This window comes from Trichosurus vulpecula, chromosome 3 (assembly GCF_011100635.1).
Source record: "Trichosurus vulpecula isolate mTriVul1 chromosome 3, mTriVul1.pri, whole genome shotgun sequence".
Taxonomy (NCBI): Eukaryota; Metazoa; Chordata; class Mammalia; order Diprotodontia; family Phalangeridae; genus Trichosurus; species Trichosurus vulpecula.
The window spans coordinates 125,695,197-125,706,984 of NC_050575.1; the positions used below are offsets into that span (position 1 = coordinate 125,695,197).

Here is an 11,788-nt window from a genome sequence, read left to right on the forward strand (position 1 = left end):
CATTCTTTAATTCTACCTACGTGACCAAGGGCATCATTTCAGCTCGACTTCCTTATCAGCTAACAAGGGCTTTGCTTTCTTTGAGACTGGAGAGGGGTTGGTTTCCCCTTGTATGGTGGTGCCTGAGACCCTTGGAGAGCTGCCTTTTGAGCCTTTTAGGGACTGTAAGGGGTCAGGAGGCCCTGGAGTCCCCAGACAGGATGATAGATTTGAGAATTCAGATATCACCTTGTCCAGGCCTCCTATTTTACAGATAAGAGCACTGAGGCCCAACTGTCACAGAATTTATCTAAGGTCCCAGAGGTAGTAAACAGCAGACCATAAAGAACATGAGCTCAGGTTGTCTGACCCCCCAAATCTGGTACTTTCTGCATGACATTGTTCTGCCTCTCTGGACACCACCTCCTGTATGACCTAGCTCAGTTCAAGAAAGGGAGGAATGAACCATGGCCTGGTACAGTCTCTCTCTCCTCTGACCCTTCTGCACTGATCAATCCCTCCAGGGGAAACCATCAAGATTGTCATTGAGGACTATGTGCAGCACCTCAGTGGCTACTTCTTGAAGCTGAAGTTTGACCCAGAACTGCTTTTTGGAGTCCAGTTTCAGTATCAAAACCACATCGCCATGGAGTTTAACCATCTCTACCACTGGCACCCTCTCATGCCTGACTCCTTTGTGGTGGGACAACAGGAATACAGTTATAAGCAGTTTTTGTTCAACACCTCCATGCTTTTGGACTATGGTGTGGAAGCCTTGGTGGACGCCTTCTCCCGACAGAGGGCAGGCCAGGTAGGTCCCAGGATGGCCTTGACCCCCCATTCCCATCCTCCTGCTCCAGCTTGGCTGTACTCCAAATGAGGCAGCAATGGAAAAAGCCATGGCAGTGGGTTCAGAAGACTTGACTTTGAATCCTGGCCCTGTCACCTGAAGGTATAGTTCAGGATACAAGTGCCAATTGTTTCAATAAGGAAATTTATTTTTTTTGACTTTTTTTAAAAAAACATAGTTGACTGGGAAAGAAGTCATTTATTCTGTTGGCTCCTCAGGAGTAGGGATTCTTTCATTTTTTGTACTTGTACTCCCAGTGCGTAGTGCCAGGCATGTTGCAATATAATATAATAATAATTATTATCCATTAATTATGTAACACTTTAAGGTTTACAGAGCACTTGACCCGTGTTGTCTTATTTGACACTCACAACAGCCCTGTTAGGTGGGTGCTATTTATCACTCACTCAGGGCGGCTAGGTGGTATGGTGGATAGAGCACCAGGACTACAGTCAGGAAGACTCATTTTCATGAGTTCAAATCTGGCCTCAGACTGTAGCTGTGTGACCCTGGACAAATGACTTAACCCTGTTTGCTTGCCTCAGTTTCCTCATCTGTAAAATGATCTGGAAAAGGAAATGGCAAACCACTCTAATGTTTTTTCCAAGGAAACCCCAAATGAAGTCATGAAGAATTGGATAGGTCTGAACAACGAATGTATGGCCCCCATTTTACAGATGAGAAAACTGAGGCTGAGAGAGAGTTTATGTAACCTGCTGAAGTGAGTGTCAGAGGCAGGAATCAGATTCAGGTCTTCCTGATCCCAAGTCCATCAATCTATTCACTATTTTGCCAAAGCTTGTTAGTGACAGCTGGGTTGTGCAGTGGATAAAGCGTTGGATTTAGAGTTAGGAAAACATGAGTTCAAATCCTGCCTTAGAGTCTTGCTACCTATGTGATGCTGGTCAAGTCACGTAATCTAGATCAGCCTTAGTTTCTTCTCCAAAGTGGGGGTAATGTATAGCTCTTACCTCACAGAATTGTTGTGCATCTAAAATGAGTTAACATATGGAATGCACTTTGCAACCCATAAGGCACTATATAGACGATACCTATAATTATTGTTGGCTGGTTGGTTGATTTACTAAGTATGGGAGACTAGCTAGCTGTTAGTTATGTAAAACCCTAAACCAGGTGCTACCAGGCCTGTCCACCAGGTGGCAGCAGATCCCAAACTGCGGATGGAAATACCTAGAAGCCAGGAAATTCAGAACCTGTTTATGGTTCCCACAGGACAGGCAGCTATGGTGTAGTGGTTTAGCAGCTGACTTTTGGGGTCTGGTAGACCTGGGTTCAAGTCCCTTACCTAAAGCCCCCTGGCTGTATGACCCTGGGCAAGGCACTGAACCTCTCAGTGCTCCCAGGCAATAGTAAGTTGCAGAGTAGGTGCTGATCTGCATTGGGAGAGGGAATTTTCTCACTGGGAGTTCTTTATACTAATACAATCACAGATCTAGTGCAGGAAAAAGTACTCGGGAAGGAGGACAGAGAGGATTGCACTGTAGGGATTACAATGCCACCAGCAGTGGTATTCATTAGTTTGGAGTGCAATGGTATCATGCTATTGCTCCAAGTAAACAAGATACTCCTAAAATGAAATCCTGTGAAAAAACAAAAATATGTAGATACACCCTGAAAACGGTAGTGTAGAAGAGACGCTGAATTTGGAGTCAGAGGACATGAGTTCAAATGCCGGCTTACTACTTATGTGTGCTTGGGCAGATCACTCTCAGGGGCACAGAGCCTTGTCTATCAAAGGAAGACCTCTTAAATGCCTTCTAACTCTTAAATGCTATCATCCTATTAAACCCGGGTTGGAGTCGTTAGACTTTTCCTCTCTGAGCCTCAGTTTCATCATCTGTGAAAAAGGAAAGAATGACAAATATGAAGGTTAAGTGAAATTACAGTAGCCCACATTTTATATGACGTTAGGGTTTACCAGTTGCTTTCTTTGTAGCAATCCTGCGAGAGAAGTAGAGATAACACACATGGAAGTATTTGGTATACTTCAGGCCCCAAGCGGTATATTGGTCCAAATACAAATTCTGCTATTGTCCCCCAGAAATTCCCCAAATTACAACATTAATAAATTATTACAATACTAGAGTGGAGTGTGTGGTAGATTTGGTGGTCAGTGAATGGATTGCTAGAGGTGGAGTCAGGAAGATTTGAGTTTAAATCTGGACTCAGACACTGACTAGCTGTGTGACCCTGGGCAAGTCACTCAACTTCTGTCTTCCTCAGTTTCCCCAACTGTAGAATAGAGATCATAATAGCACCGACTTCCCAGAGCTGTAGTGAGGATCAAGTGAGATAATATTTGTGAGGTGTTTTTGCAAACTTTAAGATACTATATAAATGCCAGGTATTATCATTATTATTATTGCTATCATTATTACTACTACTGCCTACTACTAGCCTTACCACTTAATATCTGTGTAAGCCACCTCCCTCTGAGCCTCAGTTTCCTCATCTGTAAAAATGAAAAGGCTGAATTAGATGACTAGGTCCCTTCCAGATCTAAACACGATCTTCTGAAAGGCCTAGATTTTCAGGTCCAGTCCTGTGGCATTTATTGATGTTATCCAGTCATGGCTGACTCTTCATAACCCCATTTGGGGTTTTCTTGGCAAAGATACTGGACTGATTTGCCATTTCCTTCTCCAGCTCATTGTACAAATGAGGAAACTGAGACAAACAGGGTTAAGTTGACTTGCCCAGGGTCATACAGCTAAATATCTGAGCCAGATTTAAACTCAACTCTTCCTGACTCCAGGCCACAGCTCCACCTAACTGCCTTTATTGGCTCATGGCTATTTCTCCTGCAGTTAAAAAGCTGTCGGTAGGTAGATGTGGGTGGTAGTTTCTGCCTTTTGGCTTTGCAATCCTAACAGCTAGGCTCCCTGTAGGTACAAGTAACTGAAAAAAGAGGGTGCTCTGCCATTCATCTATGCTTTTAAAAAATAGGGGAAATTAGTTTTCTGTAGGAAAACTGCTGACACTTTTCACTTATAAATTTATTCCTTATAGATAGTGTGAAATAGAAAAAGTCTGAAAGTGGAAATCCCAGCTCTTCCATTTTCTGCTCGTTTGGGCAAATGCCTTAACCTTTCTGAATCTCAGTTTCCCATGGGTAGAAAGGGGAGATGGAAGTCAGACTGTTGTTGTTGTTCAGTCATTTCAATCACGTCTGACCCTTTGTGACTCCATTTAGGGTTTTCTTGGCAAAGATACTGGAGTGGTTTGTCATTTCCTTCTCCAGGTCATTTTACAGATGAGAAAACTGAGACAAACAGGGTTAAGTTATTTGCCCAGGGTCCCACAGCTAGTAAGTGTCTGAAGCCGGATTTGAACTCAGATCTTCCTGATTCCTGGCTTGGCAGGCTGTTGCAACAATCTGCTAGCAGCTACTGTGACTGTGTAAAACCAACAACAACCAGCACATAGAACGCTGCAAGCCCAGGTTCCTTTGATCTGCTTTACTAAGGAAAGCAACATTAAGGGGTTAACAATCTTACTTCAATCCAGCATACAGATATCATTCACTTAGTTCAGGGGAAAAAGCCCTGAACTTCAGAGCAAATACAAACAAATTACAAACATCAACAGACAGACCTTGTCTGATTCAAATCTCAATGCATAGTTACCAGAGTTTAACAAAGTCCAAACATCCGGGTTTACAAGCTGGAGGGCTTTTAACTACAGCTGCCCAGAGTCTCCACATCAACACACCTTCAAGAGTGAGAGCCCTTCGAAAATAACTCTGCTCTCTCTTTTTATACACTCTTTAGCCATCATCAAACGTCATCTGAGCAACCAGAACTTAGGCTCCTACAATTGGCTCTGGTCTTAGCAACACCCCTTAGGACCCTGAGGGCTTCATGCCTACACAGGCTTAGCACCTAGTAGATAGGGGTTTGGGCCTCAGGTTTAGCACCTAGTAAGACTCAATCAAAGACACCCAACTTAATTGATATTACACGCTCCATCCACTGTGCTACCTAGCTGTCAAAATCAGACTAGATGATCTCTAATGTTCCTTCCAGTTCTAGATCTTATGAGCACTCCTATATATAGGAATAAATAGCTACCATTGTACCTTACTCACTAACCCTTAATTTTAATAAACCAAAATCATAGATCATAGATTTAAAAAAAAAACTTAGACATGGCTCTACTCTTTGGCTGTGACATAGCTGTGCCTCTTTTTCCCCCAGATTGGTGGGGTCAAAAACATCAACCACCATGTGTTACATGTGGCTGTGGATACCATTAAGGAGTCGCGGGAGTTGAGGATACAGTCTTTCAATGAATATCGCAAACGGTTTGGTTTGAAACCCTACACCTCCTTCCAGGAGCTCACAGGTGAGTGGCACCCACCTGGCTTCCCCCAGCCTCTGACCCCATGTTTCTTGTCTGGGAAGAAAGGAACTTTATGGTGTGTCTGGACATTGGAATAGATGGAAGGAAAAGGAGGCTGTGAAATTTAACAATAATACTACTGAGAATAGTAATACTTAGAGGATCCTTTCTCATTTGGGAGGGTTAGGGAGAGGTGCTAGCCTCTTTACCTTTAATATATGGTAAAGGGTCTTCTTGAGCTTCTGTGGCAAAATTTTCATCATCTGTACTTAGATAAGCTGGTCTTTGGACAATAGATAGCTGGTCTATTACTGGGAACATAATTGAAGCTTTTTCAACTTCTCGTAGGATCTACAAATAATTGTGTCTTCAGTAAGGCAATAATAACAATATAGATGATAATTGTCAAAATGTTTATGTAGTTCCGTATCGCAAAGTATACGAGACTCTCCACATAGAAGGTAGAAGAAATGAACCATTTATTCAGACACCAGAGAACCATATCCCACAAGCCATTTATTCAGTCTGTCCACTTCATCACAACAGCAAGGAACCCAAAACATTCCACACACAATATAACAACCTGGAGCCTGGCCATCCTAAAACCTCTCTGACCCTCTGCTGGAGTCTTCCCCAAACCAACTCACAGTACAGTTAAGTCAGCCTGTTCAGTTCCAACAATCATGAGGGCAGCCATTAGCAGCCATAACATCTTTCTCTCTCTCAGCATTTTCTGTGACATAACTTTCTTTTCCTGTCAGGAAGCTCCTCCCACCACATATGACATAGGCTCCTGTGACATAAGCAGGTCACATGGCCTATTAATGGGTGGGAAAGATGTTCAAATCTAATTGCTAGTACAGGGGCTTGTTTTTTGAGTCCCCAGTGTCACCTTCAAACACAACAAAGCCTCAAAAGGAAGACTTTAGGGAGACATACTACTACTTCCACCACCACCACCACCACCACCACCACTACCACTACTACACTATTACATTTGTAATTTATTCCATTTGTCTAGCATGGGGGCTACAGGCAACTGCTACTAGGACTCACAGAAGCTTAGGGTACTTGGCTTTCCCTGTTCTGTAATCTAGCCATCTACTTGTATGCCAGATTAATTAGTAAGGAAGCCTGACTGCTCCTTAGAATATTGGACTCTCCCCAGTCTTTTTCAGTGGCTCATCATGTTTGCCTTGGCTACTTCCAAGACACGTCTGTTTTGGGCTGTCACCTAGGATTCTTTGCCCCAAAATGGGGGCAGAAGTAAGAGGTCCTGAAAGAACAAATGTGAATTGGCAATAGGAGAGGTAATTTATTCCTATCTGAAGAAAGCCATGATAAGCACAAGAGAATCATAAGTGAGCACTGAAGAATGACCAGAACAGAATTCAGAAACTCCTGTGGCAGGCTAATATTCAAGCCCCATTCAGATCTAGAACAGTTTTGGCAAGATTGCTAATTAGCCACGTTACATTTTACCCATGTTGACATATTCATATCAGTCTACTGAGCTTGGTCTTTATGACCTCTCTGATGCTGATTCCTGCCTTGGTGCAATTCTAGCTTTGGCTCTTTCTCCTAGTGACAGTTGAATTGCTCCGAGGCACTTTCTCCTCTTGTCAGAAACTGCCTCTCTAGGGTACCCTACCTCTGTTGCTACGGCTGTAGGTCTCCAGGACTTTGGAGTTCTCACAAGGCTCCATACCTAAGGAAATAAGATACAAAAAGGATAGGCCCTATCCCAGGTACCCCCTGCCTGAGTCTCTAGACAGCTCCAAGGTGTTCTTCCTTCAAATGGGAAGTTTATCCATTTTTTTGGTATATCCATGGAGTTCTGTATCAGCAGTCAATGATTGGGCTGTAACCCAGTGATGTGTTAGACATGGCTTATTCTAGATTTCCACATGGTCACCAGGAATGGCACCTCAGCTCCACAGAGGGTGGCATCTACACTTGTATGATGCTTTATACTTTTCCAAGAACTTTCATGTCCCTTTACTTACTATGACCCTCCCTTTTAGCTCTTGGCTTCTCCTTGAGTTAAGTCATGGCCCTGGGGATTCAGGGTAGTTTGGATGCTTGATGATGTAAGCATTTTATATAATCTTATGCAGTCATTTAATGAGTGGATTGACATTGGAGTGGGCCAATGAGTTGGGCTCTGAGACCAATGCAACTTTGTTGGTCCTTGAATGGACTGGGCTAGCATGAAACCCAGATAATTAATTACTGTCCTTGTCATCCTTCTCTCTATACTTTTTCTTTTGTCTCCTTTAGCACCTGGCTAGCTCCAATTTTCTTTGTAGTAGACTTAGAGTCAAATTCATTTGTAGAGGTTCAATTTCTAACTATTGATACATTTATTAGATGACAGATTTGAAGAACTTCATGTGTATTGCTAATTTTAATCTTTCCTGAAAACAAGCATTTCTTAGTTCATTTTATCTGTTGCCCATGGTGAGCTTTCCTGCCAAAAATCTCATGCCCCAATTTGGGCCTCGCCTAATACTCTTGTGTTAAAGGAAGGGCTGGTGTTGTCCCTATTTTTCAAAAGAAGAAACTAAGTCTCATACACAGATCACAGGCTCATAGAATCACAGGTTTAGAGCTGGAAGGGACCTTAGATGCCATTGAGCCCAACTCTCTTATTTTACAGATAAGGAAACTAAGACATATAGAGGTTAAATGACTTGCCCAGAGTCATAGTTATTGAATGCCTGAACCCAGATCTTCATGACTCCAAAGCCTAAGCTGTAGCCACTATGGAAGGCTCCTTGATATGGAGTGTCTTGCCCAATATTACATGGCCCAGAAGTAACAAATATAAAATGATGACAATGATGGTCACATTTTAGACTTCTAGAGCACTTTAAAGTTTACAAAGTGCTTTATACTTACCATCTCACTTGATCCCTGAAACAACACTATGTGGTAGGTGTTACTATGCTCATTATACAGATGAGAAAACAGGTGAGAGTAGTTAAGTGGCTTTCTCAGATTCCTACAGCTACTATGCGTCTGAGGTAGAATTCAAGACTTTGACTCCAGGTCTGATACTCTACTTACTACTCCACCAAATTGTCTGATCCCAAGTCTCTTGTTCTCTCTGATACACCACACTGCCTCTGAGGGTGAACGGGGAAGGTTACTTCCCAGTCAGTATTACCCTGGGCAGATACCTTTTTATTTCCAGGTCAGGGAAAGAGCTGATCTGATTTGTTCTCCTCTTCTCTCTTTATAGGAGAGACGCAGAATTCGGCAGAGCTGGAGGAGCTGTATGGAGACATTGATGCCTTGGAGTTCTACCCAGGCTTACTTATAGAGAAATCGCTGCCCAATTCTATCTTTGGGGAGAGCATGGTGGAGATTGGGGCTCCCTTCTCCCTCAAGGGGCTCTTGGGGAACCCCATATGTTCTCCTGAGTACTGGAAGCCAAGCACATTTGGTGGTGAGACTGGCTTCAACATTGTCAAGAAAGCCACCTTGCAGAAACTGATTTGTCTCAATGTCAAAAAATGTCCCTATGTCTCATTCCGTGTGCCTGACCCAGACCAAGCAGACAAGCAGAAGGTGAAAAGGCCATCTACTGAGCTGTGAGAGAAGCATTGGCATTCCAGAAGGCTGTCTGTGGTTCCTGCTTTGTGATCTGGAATTTGGGTTCTTGGTTTCATGTTCCAGGGTATTGGGTCCTTAGTTAGTTGTCCCAAATGTTGTGGAGCACTGCACTCTTAGGTAGCATTCCAGAGTGTTGGCTTTATTGGTTAGTCCTCTAGAGCTTTGGTTTCTGATAGATATTCCTGAATATTGACCGGCTTTCTGGAACCCCCAGATCCTAATTTGTTTCTCTAAAGCACTGATTTCCTCTGTACTCTCCAAACAAGTCACTAAGAGAACTTTACTCTCCTAGGGAAGGACTCTTCCATGAGCTCAGGGCACAGGGAAATGCCATTAGCCTCAGATGTGGGGTGGGGTTGCTGGAGAAAGTGGGCAAAGTGGGATCTCTTCATGGCCTTCAGGTCCAGCCTAGTGTGTTTGCATTATGAATTTCTGGGGGATTGTTGGTGATAATGATCATGGATGGGCAGAGGGAATAGTTAACCTGAACTTCCCTGATAGTAACCCCTCTTCCCTGGCCCTAGATTTCCTAAGGCCCTGGGTCCTCAGCTGAAGCTAATAAAATTATCTTTTCAAAGTGGCTTCCTGCTTGTCCCCTGCTGACTTGGAGCTACAGCTCCTCCACTGCCTTTTTGACCCTAGAAACAGGTGTAGACATATCACCATGTACCTTGCCATGTGCTATTTTCCTTCTATCACTTTTCCTTATGATGTGAGGTGAATGGTATTTTACCTCATAGTGACCATAGTGCTTTAAATACCATTATGGCTCAATTCCTTTTCCTAGTAGTTTTTTAAATTTAAGTTTTATTTTTTTAATTAACAAAAATCTATTTCTCTCTCATTTCTTCTGCCACTAAGAGAAAGAAAGAAAGAAAGAAAGACAGAAAGAAAGAAATAAAAGAAGGAAGGAAGAATAGGAGAAAGAAAAACTACTGTAACAAATACACAGTCAAGTAAAATAAATCCCGCACATTAGGTATATCTAAAAAATATGTTTTACTCTGTATCCTGAATTCATCCATCACGTCTATGTCAGGAGGTGGATGGGACTGGTTCATCATCAGTCCTTTGGAATTGTGGTTGGTCATTGCATTGATCAGAGTTTGTACACCTTTCAAACTTGTTTGTTTGTTATTCTATAATTGTTCTCTTTTCACTCACTTCACTTTGCATCAGCTCATGCGAGTCTTCCCAGGTTTCTCTGAAATGGCTTCATTATTTCTTATAACACTGTAGCATTTCATTATCTTCATATACCATAATTGGTTCGGCTATTTCCTAATTTATGAATGAATACCCACTTTGTTTCCAATTCCTTGCTACAAAATAAGTGCAGCTATACATATGATCCTTTCCTTTTTTCTTTGATCTTTTTGAAGTTTATGCCTGGTAGGGGTAGTTCAAAGAGTATGTACTATTTAGTGACTTTTGGGTCTAATTCCAAACTGCTTTCTAGAATTATGTACCAATTGCATAGTTCCACTAATAGTGCATTAATAAGCCTATTTTCATACAGCCTCTTCAACATTTATCATTTTCCTTTTTTTGGTCAACTTTACCAGTCTGATGACTGGAGTAGGACTTCAGACTTCCTCTGGTTTACATTTCTCTAATTTTTATTGATATGGATTTTTTTAAAAATATGGCTATTCATAGCTTGGATTTCTTCCTTAGATAGCTGCCTTTTCAATGTCCTTTGGCCATTTGTTAGTTGGGGATTGACTCTTATTCTTATAAAGTTGAATCAATTTCTTTATATGTCTTGGAAGGGAGACCTTTATAACAGAAGATTGCTACAAAGATTGCTGCCCCCCCCCACCAGTAACTTATTTCTTTTTTATTTTTAGCCGTGTTGGTTTAGCTCCTCCTTTTCTGGGTTTTCATAAGAGGTCTTAACGACAATGACAGCAATAACAGTATTTTTATAGTGTTTTCCATTTTACAAAGCAATTTCCTCACAAAAACTCCATAAGGTAGGTAGTACAAGCATTATTAGTATCATTTTATGGATAAGAAAACTGAGGCTGAGAGAGCTAGGTGATTTTCTCAGGGTCACTAATACCTTGGTGGGAATATATTTGTTAGATATTTTCCTCCTGGCAAGGAAAGATAAAGTGTGTGTGTGTGTGTGTGTGTGTGTGTGTGTGTGTGTGTGTGTGTATGCATTTGTGTGTATGTGTAGGCAGAGGACTGAAAATATCTTGAATAGTGCATAAGAGTTTTCAAAAACAATTTCACATATGCTATCTTATCTGATTCTTACAACAACTCTATGGGTGAGCTACACAGAGCAGGATTGTCATCCCCATTTTCTAGATTGGAAAGTTGAGGTCCATAAAGATGTCACAGCTAGGAAGATGCAAAACAGGGATTAATAATAAATAATTTCTCAAAAGCACTTTTTCACAATAACTTATGAGGTAGGAGGTATAATTGTTATCCAATTTTACAAGTGAATTAATTGAGATGAGGCTTAGAGAAGTTAAAAGGTTTGCTCAGAGCCACCCAGGCAGTATATGAATCTCTGACCCTTCAAGCGTCATTCTTCCCCCCATACAGTTGCTGCCCTGAAAGGAGGTAGCCCAGTGCGCTGAAGCCTGGCTCATCTTTGGGGAAGAGGATGGTGGACAATAAGCCCAATTCTGGCTTTTATTAGCTTGATAAGGAATGAATAACCATGGATGGAAGTTGCAGAGTGAGACTTGAGTTTAATTGAATTAAGAATTTCTAACGTTTAAAATTGATCTGGAGAGGAGCCAGTTGCCATCTCTGAAGTCTGCAGAGGAGAGGCTGGATGCTCCTATTCAGTATCGATAGAAGGGTATTCTGGTTTAGGTATAAGTTGGTCTAGATGACCTCTGAAGTTCCTTTCACCTTAGCGATTCTTGGCTTCTAAACCTAACCACAGACTTGGCTCTGGAGACACAATAAGTTGTGGAATTATATAATTTCAGAGCTGAAAGGAACTTTACCCAT

General features: G+C 41.9%; 1 protein-coding gene across 1 annotated transcript in view; it reads left to right on the forward strand.

Annotated features, from left to right (window-relative positions):
* PTGS1 (prostaglandin-endoperoxide synthase 1) overlaps positions 1 to 9,620 on the forward strand; it is a 53,069-nt gene extending 43,449 nt beyond the window's left edge. Inside the window, exons 9-11 of the mRNA XM_036753098.1 lie at positions 504 to 790; positions 5,047 to 5,194; positions 8,436 to 9,620. Of these exons, the coding sequence (XP_036608993.1) occupies positions 504 to 790; positions 5,047 to 5,194; positions 8,436 to 8,791 (791 nt within the window). The 3' untranslated portion in view covers positions 8,792 to 9,620. The remainder of the gene's footprint in view (positions 1 to 503; positions 791 to 5,046; positions 5,195 to 8,435) is intronic.
* The last annotated feature ends 2,168 nt before the right edge of the window (positions 9,621 to 11,788 follow it).